Raw genomic sequence first — 15,487 nt, 5'->3', positions numbered from 1 at the left:
CATTGGTGATAATGATGGTACCAAGCAGACATTGGGGATAATGATGGTACCAAGCAGACATAGGTGATAATAGTGGTACCAAGCAGACATAGGTGATAATAGTGGTACCAAGCAGACATTGGTGATAATAGTGGTACCAAGCAGACATTGGTGATGATAGTGGTACCAAGCAGACATTGGTGATAATAGTGGTACCAAGCAGACATTGGTGATAATAGTGGTACCAAGCAGACAGTGATAATGATGATAATGATGAAGATAGTTCTGTAGTGGTGGTGGGAGAAGAAGGAATGCAGACTGTAACTTTGATGACAAATGGATGAAGGTTAATGAATGTTATTTGTTATGTAACAGTGATGAGAGTTATGCAAGGTTGGATGGCAATAACAGGAGTTTACATAATGGCAACACTGTAGCCAGGTTGGTCATACTTTATGAGACCTCAGGACTCACTGTTGTGATCGAGGCTCAGTGTGGCTGGTTGTGATGAAGGCTCAGTGTGGTTGGTTGTGATGAAGGCTCAGTGTGGCTGGTTGTGATGAAGGCTCAGTGAGGTTGGTTGTGATGAAGGCTCAGTGTGGTTGGTTGTGATGAAGGCTCAGTGTGGTTGGTTGTGATGAAGGCTCAGTGTGGCTGGTTGTGATGAAGGCTCAGTGTGGTTGGTTGTGATGAAGGCTCAGTGTGGTTGGTTGTGATGAAGGCTCAGTGTGGTTGGTTGTGATGAAGGCTCAGTGTGGTTGGTTGTGATGAAGGCTCAGTGTGGCTGGTTGTGATGAAGGCTCAGTGTGGTTGGTTGTGATGAAGGCTCAGTGTGGTTGGTTGTGATGAAGGCTCAGTGTGGTTGGTTGTGATGAAGGCTCAGTGTGGTTGGTTGTGATGAAGGCTCAGTGTGGTTGGTTGTGATGAAGGCTCAGTGTGGTTGGTTGTGATGAAGGCTTAGTGTGGCTGGTTGTGATGAAGGCTCAGTGTGGTTGGTTGTGATTTAGGCTCAGTGTGGTTGGTTGTGATGAAGGCTCAGTGTGGTTGGTTGTGATGAAGGCTCAGTGTGGTTGGTTGTGATGAAGGCTCAGTGTGGCTGGTTGTGATGAAGGCTCAGTGTGGTTGGTTGTGATGAAGGCTCAGTGTGGTTGGTTGTGATGAAGGCTCAGTGTGGTTGGTTGTGATGAAGGCTCAGTGTGGTTGGTTGTGATGAAGGCTCAGTGTGGCTGGTTGTGATTTAGGCTCAGTGTGGTTGGTTGTGATGAAGGCTCAGTGTGGTTGGTTGTGATGAAGGCTCAGTGTGGTTGGTTGTGATGAAGGCTCAGTGTGGTTGGTTGTGATGAAGGCTCAGTGTGGCTGGTTGTGATGAAGGCTCAGTGTGGCTGGTTGTGATTTAGGCTCAGTGTGGTTGGTTGTGATGAAGGCTCAGTGTGGCTAGTTGTGATCTAGGCTCTAAGTCATTTCCTTTGCACATTTCATTTAGCTGTTTCCTGATTTTGACACATGATTTCACGTTCACCTAACAAATTAACCCATTTTCTTTTGTTTTCCTACATGTTTTGTATTACTGTAATATGATAATCAAGTCCCCTCAGTTATGTATATATTTTTTAAAGTATTCCCTTTGTAAGATTATATAAGTGTATTACTGATAATCCTACTGTTGTCTAATTATCATGTAGTTCTTTAATGATATGAAAAGTGACATATGGACACATCACGGAACCCTGCCTTATGTACATTATGTTTGGCTACTATGTAAATTCAGTCCTGATATCCAGATCAGACATTGTGGAAGATGTATATACGAATAGGAAGGGTGATCGCAGAGCTGGAACTGGGAAGAAAGGCCTGGTTGCAGGTGTCTAGCTCATCTGTAAATGATATGGTAGTGCTTGTAAAGATGACAGAAAAATTACAGCAGGTGGCAAGTTGAATCTTATATAATCATAAAGGGCTAAGCAATTTAAGTACTTAGGAACCCTGAGTATATCACAGAAGGTGGACCTCCTTATCCAGACACCCAGTCCTCATTTCATGCGGGATCATGATATGTGATTTCTCTATTATGGAGGAACCTACTTCTACCATGTACCTCTTTCTATATGGTCAAAATTTACTGGTATGCAGGTGTGTGCAGGAGGTGCACTAAACCTACGGTGAGGGTTGGCAGGTGGAGTAAGCATGGGTCCACCGTGCTATGTCACCACTGTTATGTGTGATCTGGGTACACCTGCTAATGTGATTTCCCTACAACATCTCCAACCACAGAACCAGAAGTTAAACAGAAGAGAACCTCTCTGACATCATAAACGAAGCAAGAAATCATATAATGCGCTGATGCTGGTCAAGGAGCATCAGTGCATAGGCATACGTACAATCTAGGTCAATTCACAACCTGCAACATAATGAAGAATGCAGAGAAAATTCAGAGTGTTGTGGTCCACTCTGCCCCAGTGCCTGCCAAGGTAAGCACAAGGGTTAACAATCCACTTATGGAGAAAATGTGCTTGATATAAATAGAGGTTGAGACAACTCAGGTTTAAACTTGGCAGTTTTATGAGCGTTTATGTAAAGAAGACAATGTTGTTGAGCTGAAGTCACTTCAGGCAAGTAAAGGATATGGTTAGATAAGTATTCCATATCAGAAGCTACGTAAGGTGAAGGGAATGGCAGAATCCACCTGTGCTGACCATAAAGCTGTTATACACACATCACTTCTCTATGTTTATTGGTTCGCTATATATATATATATATATATATATATATATATATATATATATATATATATATATATATATATATATATATATATGCGATTTCTCTTTGTGTGTGTATTTGCCGAACATAACCCCTGCATAAAGCGAGGGATGAGGGTATTTCCATACTTACCCCCCCACTCCACAAGTCAAGAATATAACAAATGCAAATATATATACTCTTCCACGGTTTGCTTGCTTGTTGGGTTTGACGGCCATCTTCCAATATGGAAGGTCATTACGCCTTCAACCCTATTTGATTTTGACTTGCAGTCTTGTCCCTATAAGCTAAATACATCCTAAGTCTAGTTATATATATATATATATATATATATATATATATATATATATATATATATATATATATATATATATATGTTAATCATAATGTATATATAAGAATACAGAAAATGTTTAGTGGGTTCTGCACAACGTGACGGCAGAAGCAGCCAGTGGGTCGGTACTGCACCCACTGCACAGTGTAGTTCAGGAAGGAACTACGATGGACAAAGGACGGCTAGATATAGGCCTTCATCATGATCAAGGACATATATAGATTATAATATAAATATAGCCAGCAGACCACCAGCCCAGCGCCACTCACCACGGTACCTTCCCGCTCCACCCGGGACCAGGAATGTGTGGAGTGACACAATATCCCGCCACACACACACACACACACACACCCAGCCCCAGGTGGGAGGCAGACTACCACCTCAGCAGCACGGAGCCGAGTTCCACATCATAACACCTGGATTAGTTTAGTTTCCCTGAGGAAGATGATCATCAATTGATAAATAATACTCGGGTTGTCCACGAGTATGTTTTCTATAGAGTATGTTTTCTATAGTAAATACTATCTTTTTTTATATGCGTGTTCTATTACTTTCATCCTCTGCTACGTAAATTGTGTGCAGCAGAGGATATGTTTTACTGAATTAATATTATCTGTATTACATACGGGGGGAAGGTTTGAGGTGGGTGGTGTATGTGTTCTGAGGCGGGTTTTCTTCTGTTCTTCCTGTAGGATGTCGACCAGTCCGCCACTTCTAGTTGAAATATATTGTTTATAGTCAGGTTGGTCCACTGACTGCCACAGAAGTAATGATGTCTTCCCCAGGGAAAGACAGGACCACAGCTCCCGAGAGATCGGAAAAACCTCTCCGAGTTCTGAGGTCGACTTGGCTAACTTGTCTGCCTGCTCATTTCCGTAGATACGCACAATAACCCACCATGCACCCAGACGTACGTGTATTTAATTCATTAACGATATTGCCCTGTATTTCACTGGACTATATGTGACCACCATACACTTGCACCCACATATTCGTGTAGAAATGGCCTTAAGAAAGGTAGTCAATGAGGACTAAGAAAACGCAGGTGCACATACCTCACTCTCCGGAGCATCAGCCTTTTTTTGTTGTGGCCAGTTTGTCTTTATCTTAATGATGGAGGACTCCTAAGGAGCAAATATACTTCAAACCAGTGAGTCCACCTCTTGCACTTTGATACCAGAATTCTCACTGATGGAATGTATTCTGAGGGCCAGCGGCCTGACGCCTCAGTCGACAAACTGTGCCATTCAGTAATGAGGCGAGAGCTTGAGTGTTGTTCCTCCTCCTGGCCGTCAGAACACAACACTTCCACAACACTATCTCACAGTGCAGCCAGGGAGGAGGTACGTTAATTACCCTCAACCTCCCTCCAATCGTACCAGGACACCAAGACACATTCGCAAACAATAATTCTGTAACACAGACACCCTCCTCACGGTATACTCGCTAGCCACAGCATACACCTGAGAAAATACTCTAGGTCAGATCTAATCAGGGACTTATAAACCGTTGATAAAGATCTTCGGTCAACTCCCCAGAAGGAACCCGAAAGACATTTAAGAACATTTAATCTTTTATTACAAGTTAATCGTTTATCAAAATTTAGACCTAAGAATTTTACGTTACTGCGATAAGGGATCGAGTTGTTAATTGTACGTTCGGAATTTTATTTTTGCGGGTAAACAACCGCGATGCTTTTAATGGCAGAAAACTTGCAACCCCAGTGTAACGTTCACCGATGATGAACGTGATCAAGCGTGGCTTGAACTCGCTCAGCCGAAAATTGTGCATTACAGGAATAATGCCGCCATATTGCACAATCCTCAGCACAAAGTGAGTATGTAAGATTCCTGGGGACAGAGACAGAATATCATTAATCATAATATTGAATAATGGCTTAGAACACCCCCCCCCCCCCGCTTGCTTAAACAAATTCCGTTAAGTACAGCAAGTTTAACAGTGGAGGTTCTAATGCTTACATTTTTTTTCAATAAATATGGATATATAACCTCTTAAACCAACAGCATAAAGTTTACTTAAAATTCCGTTTCGCCATGTCATATCGTGGGCTTTTTCCAAATCTATAAATAGTCCACTCAAATATTCTTCAAAAATGACTGAGATACAATGTTATAAATAAATTAAACGATCCGTTGTGTTCTGTTGGTACGGAAACCTTACTGTTGACCGTTTAAAAGTTTCTTGAGTCTACAAAAGAAATAAAGCCTTTTGCTTGCCATTCTTTTTTCATGACCTTACAAATCCCTTTGGGATGGGCATGACGTGCGCAAAGTGCCATGAGTTTGTTGAAAACGTACGAGACGTCCAAATCTCATTGTACAATGCTAACATCTTAGCTAGGTTGTTATAACTAAGATGCTGAATCATCCCGTAATTGACCCTTCTCGGCCCCGGACTGGAATCTTTACAGGATTTCAGGGCAAGAAGAAGTTCTTTCATACTAAATGGGTCATTGTAATGGTGGCAGGTATCCTTTGTGGCAAAGCCAACCTGAGTCAGCTCGGCCTGGCGTCTATGTAAAAAACGCTGACCGTAATTGGCCGAGATGCTCCTTTGGGAAACACTCCTGGTGAAGGATTTGGCTGTGTCTAACGGGTTGTCGATGACCCAGTTTTGAAGATGTAGTTGTGGGGGAATGATGCTTATATTTTCTTTTAAGGTTAATTATTGTGGACCAGACATGACTTATGGGTGTTTGTTGGTTGATAATAGAGACATAGCCATGCCAGGAGCCTCTTTTCGCTTGTTTTATTGTTCTTCTTGCAAGAACCCTTGCTAGTTTGTATAAGTTTTTATCTAAAGGATCGTTGTCGAAAATCCCGTATCTCCAATTGCGTTCACGCAGTCCATTCCATCAATCTGGTGTCCACCAAGGAAATCTATGCTCCTGGAAACTAGAAACCTTAGGTATATAGTTCTAAGCAGCCTTTATTATGATGGTTGTAACGTTGTGGGCTTTAATGCCATCACCTGATATATCCAGGGCGGCCAGACTTGCAAATAACACCCAGTCTGCTTTCTTAGAATTGAATTTAGGCGGACACGAGTTGGGTTGTTGAAAATGTCGCGTGAATAAGAGACAGATCGGGAAATGGTCACTTGCCAGGGAGTCGTCATAAATACCCCAGCTGGTGATGATGTTAAGTATATCCGGCGATGACAAGGATGAATTAGTTGCAGAGATATTGCCAGTTCGGTCATCTACACAAGTTCCACCACCATCGTTCAGAAGAGTGAGGTTGGCATTTGATCATAAAATTAACCATTTGTTCCCCCTGGCATCTGTCCAGATACTTCCCCACTGATAATGATGAGCATTGAAGTCTCCTAAAACTATTTTACGGTGAGGTGATTAATTAACAAGCAAATTTAACTCATCATTATCAAGTGCATTGGAACCGGAACAATATATGTGTTATTAAATTTTACTCTGTATGCGACTGCGTCTAGAATAGACTTTTAAGGTCACTCGTGTGTGGGGTAAACTTTGGTGTACAAAGATAGCTACCCCACGATTCTCGTCTATTCTATACGAGTGATAGCTATCTATAAGGGATCAGTCTTCGACTGTGCCGTTTAGAAGGGTCTCGTTTACAGATCACGGCTGGCGTAACAGTGCAAGCAACAGTTGTAGTTGTGATTGCTATGCCTAAGGCCTCTACAATTCCACTGAATGATATTGAACTTGTTAGTTTAAGAGTTATTTAACCGATCAGCTTTCTTAACCCGTTTATGTCGGAACTTGAGCGAGTCCCCTGGGGAACATGAAGGGTCCTTGAAAGTGGATTGGCTGGCATCCATCAAGTCTGTTTCCTCCAACGAAGGGATCCTGTGAACCACAGGTTTCCTTGTTGGAGGTACCGGAACAATGACGTGCGACGTAGTTTTTTGTTGTTGTTGTTTACTCAGGTTTAAAGACACATTAGTTTTGTTCTCTTTTCTTTAGGACGGACAGGATGTGGTATTAGCATAAGATTTGCTATAAACTGTGGTTGGAGGATTAGGTGTAGGTATAGGGTTAGATGGAGCTGGGTTTTTTTAAGTGACGGTCGGCGTGCCACAAGGAGTCTGCGTCCAGACTGTTCATATAACCGGCTTACATTTCAAAGCCGACGCGCAGAATTCATTAGGTGTAGGGGTCTTACGAGACTCCTTAACCCTCCTTCTATCCTCGCCATACGAAATATTATTCTGTGTCTCTACCGTACACACTTCCCTCTCAAACTGGAAACGGGGACAGGCCCAGTCCCAGCTTAGGCGATTGCCATCGCAATTAACGTTAACGCATCTTATTAGCCGTACAATCCTCAGCGATACAACCCTCCACAGACACTTCCCTCCTACTTGTTCCTACTTACTACTTCTGTGATTATTATTTATAAATAAGAGAGGTAACAGCTTTAATGTTTAGTGGTTTAGTGTTAAAAGTTAATGCATAAATACCTCGTATTATGTGAGGATGGAAAGATAGAGCTAAAGTTGAGGTTAACATTGTGATGCAGATTCGGTAATGCTAACATAACTTACATGACTGTGGCATAGAAATGAAGTTAACGTGTAATTACCATCAGCAAAGGCAATGCAGGGGTAGTGTAAGAAGGGAGTAGGGGGTGGTCAGGGGCAGATGATCCTTGTGACACAGATTCGCTAAATGACACTTAGAACATTTCATGTCACTATTTATATATTTACATTTATTTGCATTTAGATTTATATGTAAGAATGACTTGAGAGAAAGGTTGTTTCTACAGAAATCACCTATAGTGACCATGATGACATTTACCAACCATACAAATGTCAAAATATTGGCATGGGATTTACACAAACTGCAAAGATAGCACTTATGTGAAAACTCCTGTCTTTGAAGGGTTAAGAGTATAAATGGGGTGTGATGCTACGAAGTAGGTGTAGGGAAATAACTAGAAATGGTTTGGTTATTGGAAAGGATGCTTGATGATAGACCTGTACAGGAATTAGGTTGCATAGGAGGAAGGAAGAAAGCAGTAGAGTGAGGGGAAGACAGTTAGCCCCTGTAGAGGAGAAAGGGAACGATTATATTAAGGTGAGGACCCAGAAAGATTGAAACAGATTAACAAGCTATGAGGGTGTGTTGGGATAAGGCAGCCAAGGGGCTTCTGCCATGGCTGTACTCCCATGCATGAGGCTAGAAATATATAGATATGAACTGTGTTTTTACCATCAAGTGGGCTGGGACTTTGAAGGTACTAATAAAAGTTTGTTTTCAGTTGCAGGTGTTGGTGAAGAACTTGGGGACACCATCAGTGAATGCTGGAGCAGTCAAAATGATAAATGTGACATGTATATCAAAATGAGATAATAGCAGGTCTATTTATGATTGATATCAAACTTTGTCATAGTTTGAGCCAGTTCACTACTGTGATTACTGTGTTCTGGAAACATTTTGAATCATGGCTGAAGTATCACGTAAATGAGACTGACTAAGCAGTGTTTTTGTAGTTTTCACATGGTAATCCTAGCCCTAGTTTGTGTAAAGGGAAACCAAGGGATGTGATAGAACTTCATCAACAATGACAGCCCTTAGTATATTACGAGCTGGTTTTAACCAGGAAGACCATAACTTCTTAAGAATATTTAAGCTTGTGACAGTGGTGGGATTTCAAATGATGTACCAGGTATTCAGATGGGGATGTCCTGACAAGGAAGATAGTAAATCATTGGAGGTATACCTACTACAGGATAAGAAAATGTCAAAGTCACTGTTCAACAGAATATTTAACAGAACAATGAAAAATCAGATAAAATACAAATCATGTGATCAGTTTGATATTTCCCTAATGCTGAAGGTCATTAAGGTGGCTTGTAATGGAGTTGCTGACAAAGACAGTGATGTTTGGTGGAAGGAGGATGACACAAAGTTAGAGTATCTCCTTACTTGCCTTAAGAATGAGAGAAATGATCTTGCCCACAACTTGCCAAAGATGAATAAGAGAGACATGTTGAAAAAGATTGATGAGTTAAGAGATTTGTTCATCCAGATTGTTATGAAAGCATGTGACAGATATGATATTGATGAAGCCACAAAAGATAATACACTTAAAGAAATGAAATACCACATTGATAGAATTCGAAATGAACCCTTATCTGAAGCTGAGATACTCCAACATCAGAAAGAGCTATTATTTGAACACCTTATGTACATCCTGGTGGACAAAGGATCCATGGAGCTGAAACAGAGGTTCAGCCACTTAACGCTTGTAAACCCCGTGTCATTTATCGATGGCTATGATACACAGATAAAACTAGATCTGGTAATCTCAAAGATTGAGATGGTTGAGGCTGATCAGTTTTGCAAAGGTGACATTGTGGACCACAAAAATATTTTCAAACTGATAAAGTCACATGATAGATTAGCAACAGATTGTAAAGACAATGAAATAGGAACTTTTATTCTTATTGAAGGAGTTGCTGGATCAGGCAAAACAACTCTAAGCAAGTTACTTATGTGTGAGTGGTCAAAACCAGCAAGTGATATCCAAGGTCTCACTGATTATGATCTCATCCTACACCTAGAATGCAGGAATTATTGTGTTGATTCCTTCACTCGGTTGTTGAAGTGCTTGATCCCTAAGACATACAGCCTTATAGGGGATGACATTTTGACATGTTCTCTTCAGCAAAAACTGCTCATCATAGTGGATGGGCTGGATGAGTTGAATGTAAATTCCATGAAGGCATTTAATGAAATCTTGAACATATGCAGAACAACTAATCATACAGTTTTGTGCACATCAAGGCCAGAGAAGGTGAGAGACATAATCATGAGGGTTCCTGAGGAGTTTTACAAAATTCACTTAAAAATTACTGGTATTCCTGTTGATCAGAGACCAACTTTTGTTCAGAAATATCATGAGCAGTTGGTGAAAATGAAGAGGAGTCAGCAAAGCACAAAACTGTTGATTGATTATGTACAAAAATCACTTATACTGAAAGAATTCTTCAGATATCCTTTGAATCTAGTTTTGTTAACTTATCTGTGGGCATATGGACCAACTGAAGTCAATGAGATCACCACCATGACAGAGCTTTACATGAAGGTACAAAATATGCTGAAGCAAAAGCTAATACAGCGGCTAAAGCATTGTGACTCTACTAGGGATTGTACTACCCAGGAACTAGAAGAGAAGATTGAAGCCTTTCTTAAGGGACTGTATTGTGAGTCCTTAGTCTCCGTGAGTTTGGATGAAATAATATTGCATTCGAAGTCTAAAGAAAGATTGAAACAATTATGTTCAAATCTCTCTCTACCATTTAAAGAAGTCTCATCAGCTTTTCTAGTATTTCAGGTAGTACTAACAAGCACTGGAAGTGAGGAGCAGCTGTGCTTCCCACACAAAGATGTGCATGATTTCTTTGCAGCATTTGGTCTGTTTCTGGCCATCACAGACCAGTCTTACTATGAATCACTTCTGAAAATTATTCAAGTACCATCTCTTAGAAAATTCTTCAACTCTGTTCGAGAACCTCTCATGAAACTTTTAGGGCCAAGAGCCATACGCCACATTTTTGAGACGCTGCACCCAAATGGTCATGCTTCGTTAGATGTCAATAAATTCCAGAATATTTTAAAGCACTTTGGGGGACTGTTAAACATACATGGAGGTGAAATTAAGGAACAAGTAACAAAAGAACTTGTGGAACTCTTTAATGAGACTGGTATCACAGATCAAGAACAGTGGCTTGATATCATAGGTGAGGTGAAATGTGATGACCAAACTTCTAAGTACATCTCGAGATCATTCTTTAAAAATGTACAAGTTATTACCATCAAAAGTCCTCGAGTTGCTGGATATTCCTCTTTAATGAATTATATCAATCCCAAGCATGTAATTCTTGATCTTGAAGGTGACCCTGATGACCTGCCTCACTTGGAAAAGTTGCTGAAGGCTATCTCTCTCAAAGCCTGTAATGTTGACCTTAAACTCCACCATCACTTTTGCCATCCAGAGTTAAACAAGCCTTCAGATGACATCCTGCTGAGCCTGCTCCACTATGATTCTCGGTTAGTAGTATGTTTTTATTTTATGCAGTTTATGATGATACCTTCTTGATTAACATTCACAGTATTAAACCAGAGATAACCGGTGAATGTCTACTTTATTTTCTATCTCAGATTTCAATGTATTTTGATATGTTTTACTTAAGGTTTTCCATTGCATTGATAAAAAAGGCTGTATTACAAAGTAAATGTTTCAAGATTGATAATATATCATTTCAACAAAATCTCAGAGATATAGCACATCATTATAAAGTGAGCTTTGATTATAACTAAATCAGATATGTCACCAAACTCATATTTCTCAGGATAGTCATTGATTATGAAAATCTTGGAAACTGAGCTGTCACTTGTGATATCACAGTCTTTATTGATTAGTCTTTGGGAGCTGATTAGCTACCACTGACTGTATAGATTTACCTGACAATGATATGATGACATTCTTTGCTTAGATTGTTGCCTTCACTTCGTTAGGTGCTTGATGTGTCAAAAGTATCCTCTGCTTTTTACTATGTAAACTATCCAGATGCAAGAAAACAATGAAGTATGCCCTCATTACTGGAAATACACATCAACCTCCTCCATCCTAGAGCTAATATCCGTCATAGTTGTCCATCCTGACCTATAGTGATGGCTCTGATTAACAAAATCTCATGTTGACCTTCTTTAATATTCTGTCATTCTCTATGATCACTAAGCATGGCCCTTATAACTAAGGCCCAGGAGAAGGGGTTGCACAAGGATGGAAACACCAGGGGCTCTCCTACGGGGGGGGGGGGGGGGGGGGGGGGGGGGGGGATCTCAGTTTTAACAGCACTTATTGGTGTACTTCGTATGGGTAAACAATGATATACATGGTTAAGGGAAAAGTGCTCAATGAGGTAAGGAAAGGGAATGTGGGTTGAGGGGACCCAGAAACAGGAGAAGCACCAGGGTTCATGAGATAGCTTCTAGGCTCTCCTGATAAACCATATGCTTCATTACTGGGTGTACACATCAAACTTAACCATAATGAACTCCAAATATGGAGTTTTATGCATAGTCAATCTTGAGCTGTTACGTGTAATGAACCGAAACCACAGCTCCCTTTCCACATCCAGGCCCCACAAAACTTTCCATGGTTTACCCCAGACGCTTCACATGCCCTGGTTCAATCCATTGACAGCACGTCGACCCCATTATACCACGTCGTTCCAATTCACTCTGTTCCTTGCACACCTTTCACACTCATGTATGTTCAGGCCCCAATCGCTCAAAATCTTTTTCACTCCATCCTTCGACCTCCAATTTGGTCTCCCATTTCTCCTTCTTCCCTCCACCTCTGACACATATATCCTCTTTGTCAATCTTTCCTCACTCATCTCTCCATGTGACCAAACCATTTCAAAACACCCTCTTCTACTCTCTGAACCACACTCTTTTTATTACCATACATCTCTCTTACCCTTTCATTACTTACTCGAACAAACCACCTCATGCCACATAAGACATATTGTCTCAAACATTTAATTTCCAACACATTCACCCTCCTCCACACAACCTTATTTATAACCCATGCCTTGCAACCATATAACATTGTTGGAACCACTATTCCTTCAAACATACCCATTTTTGCTCTCCAAGATAATGTTCTCGCCTTCCACACATTCTTCAACACTCCCAAGACCTTTGCCCTCTCTCCCACCCTGTGACTCACTTCCACTTCCATGGTTCCACCCTCTGCTAAGTCCGCTCCCAGATATTGAAAACACTTCACTTCGAAAACACTTCACTTCCTCCAGTTTTTCTCCATTAAAACTTACCTTCCAATTAATTTTTCCCTCAACCCTGATGAACCTAATAACCTTGCTCTTCTTCACATTTACTCCCAGCTTTCTTCTTTCACACACATTACCAAACTCAGTCATCATCTTCTGCAGTTTCTTACCCAAAATAGCCACCAGCACTGTATCATCAGTGAACAACTGACTCACTTCTCAAGCTCTTTCATTCACAACAGACTGCATACTTGCCCCTCTCTCCAAACCTCTTGATTCACCTCCCTAACAACCCCATCCATATATATATATATATATATATATATATATATATATATATATATATATATATATATATATATATATATATTTTTTTTTTTTTTTTTGCTTTGTCGCTGTCTCCCACGTTTGCGAGGTAGCGCAAGGAAACAGACGAAAGAAATGGCCCAACCCACCCCCATACACATGTATATACATACGTCCACACACGCAAATATACATACCTACACAGCTTTCCATGGTTTACCCCAGACGCTTCACATGCCCTGATTCAATCCACTGACAGCACGTCAACCCCGGTATACCACATCGCTCCAATTCACTCTATTCCTTGCCCTCCTTTCACCCTCCTGCATGTTCAGGCCCCGATCACACAAAATCTTTTTCACTCCATCTTTCCACCTCCAATTTGGTCTCCCTCTTCTCCTCGTTCCCTCCACCTCCGACACATATATCCTCTTGGCCAATCTTTCCTCACTCATTCTCTCCATGTGCCCAAACCATTTCAAAACACCCTCTTCTGCTCTCTCAACCACGCTCTTTTTATTTCCACACATCTCTCTTACCCTTACGTTACTTACTCGATCAAACCACCTCACACCACACATTGTCCTCAAACATCTCATTTCCAGCACATCCATCCTCTTGCGCACCACTCTATCCATAGCCCACACCTCGCAACCATACAACATTGTTGGAACCACTATTCCTTCAAACATACCCATTTTTGCTTTCCGAGATAATGTTCTCGACTTCCACACATTCTTCAAGGCTCCCAGAATTTTCGCCCCCTCCCCCATCCTATCATCCACTTCTGCTTCCATGGTTCCATCCGCTGCCAGATCCACTCCCAGATATCTAAAACACTTTACTTCCTCCAGTTTTTCTCCATTCAAACTCACCTCCCAATTGACTTGACCCTCAACCCTACTGTACCTAATAACCTTGCTCTTATTCACATTTACTCTTAACTTTCTTCTTTCACACACTTTACCAAACTCAGTCACCAGCTTCTGCAGTTTCTCACATGAATCAGCCACCAGCGCTGTATCATCAGCGAACAACTGACTCATTTCCCAAGCTCTCTCATCCCCAACAGACTTCATACTTGCCCCTCTTTCCAAAACTCTTGCATTCACCTCCCTAAGAACCCCATCCATAAACAAATTAAACAACCATGGAGACATCACACACCCCTGCTGCAAACCTACATTCACTGAGAACCAATCACTTTCCTCTCTTCCTACACGTACACATGCCTTACATCCTCGATCAAAAACTTTTCACTGCTTCTAACAACCTGCCTCCCACACCATATATTCTTAATACCTTCCACAGAGCATCTCTATCAACTCTATCGTATGCCTTCTCCAGATCCATAAATGCTACATACAAATCCATTTGCTTTTCTAAGTATTTCTCACATACATTCTTCAAAGCAAACACCTGATCCACACATCCTCTACCACTTCTGAAAACACACTGCTCTTCCCCAATCTGATGCTCTGTACATGCCTTCACCCTCTCAATCAATACCCTCCCATATAATTTACCAGGAATACTCAACAGACTTATACCTCTGTAATTTGAGCACTCACTCTTATCCCCTTTGCCTTTGTACAATGGCACTATGCACGCATTCCGCCAATCCTCAGGCACCTCACCATGAGTCATACATACATTAAATAACCTTACCAACCAGTCAACAATACAGTCACCCCCTTTTTTAATAAATTCCACTGCAATACCATCCAAACCTGCTGCCTTGCCGGCTTTCATCTTTCGCAAAGCTTTTACTACCTCTTCTCTGTTTACCAAATCATTTTCCCTAACCCTCTCACTTTGCACACCACCTCGACCAAAACACCCTATATCTGCCACTCTATCATCAAACACATTCAACAAACCTTCAAAATACTCACTCCATCTCCTTCTCACATCACCACTACTTGTTATCACCTCCCCATTTGTGCCCTTCACTGAAGTTCCCATTTGCTCCCTTGTCTTACGCACTTTATTTACCTCCTTCCAGAACATCTTTTTATTCTCCCTAAAATTTAATGATACTCTCTCACCCCAACTCTCATTTGCCCTTTTTTTCACCTCTTGCACCTTTCTCTTGACCTCCTGTCTCTTTCTTTTATACATCTCCCACTCAATTGCATTTTTTCCCTGCAAAAATCGTCCAAATGCCTCTCTCATCTCTTTCACTAATACTCTTACTTCTTCATCCCACCACTCACTATATATATATATATATATATATATATATATATATATATATATATATATATATATATATATATTTTTTTTTTTGCTTTG

General features: G+C 41.0%; 1 protein-coding gene across 4 annotated transcripts in view; it reads left to right on the top strand.

Moving 5' to 3' along the window:
- The window catches only part of LOC139750894 (uncharacterized), a 145,438-nt gene that overhangs the window by 47,555 nt on the left and 82,396 nt on the right, over positions 1–15,487 (top strand). For 3 of the 4 annotated variants that reach the window (XM_071665761.1, XM_071665763.1, XM_071665764.1), the window contains one exon: positions 8,341–11,135. In XM_071665761.1, coding sequence (XP_071521862.1) covers positions 8,644–11,135 — 2,492 coding nt within the window. In that variant the 5' untranslated portion in view covers positions 8,341–8,643. Of the gene's footprint in view, positions 1–7,149; positions 7,486–8,340; positions 11,136–15,487 lie in introns of those variants that run through there. The other variant, XM_071665765.1, reaches the window with a different exon arrangement.

The sequence above is a fragment of the Panulirus ornatus genome, chromosome 10, assembly GCF_036320965.1.
Source record: "Panulirus ornatus isolate Po-2019 chromosome 10, ASM3632096v1, whole genome shotgun sequence".
Classification (NCBI taxonomy): domain Eukaryota; kingdom Metazoa; phylum Arthropoda; class Malacostraca; order Decapoda; family Palinuridae; genus Panulirus; species Panulirus ornatus.
Note: the sequence above shows the minus strand (reverse complement) of the source record. Positions and strands in the feature narration are given on the sequence as shown.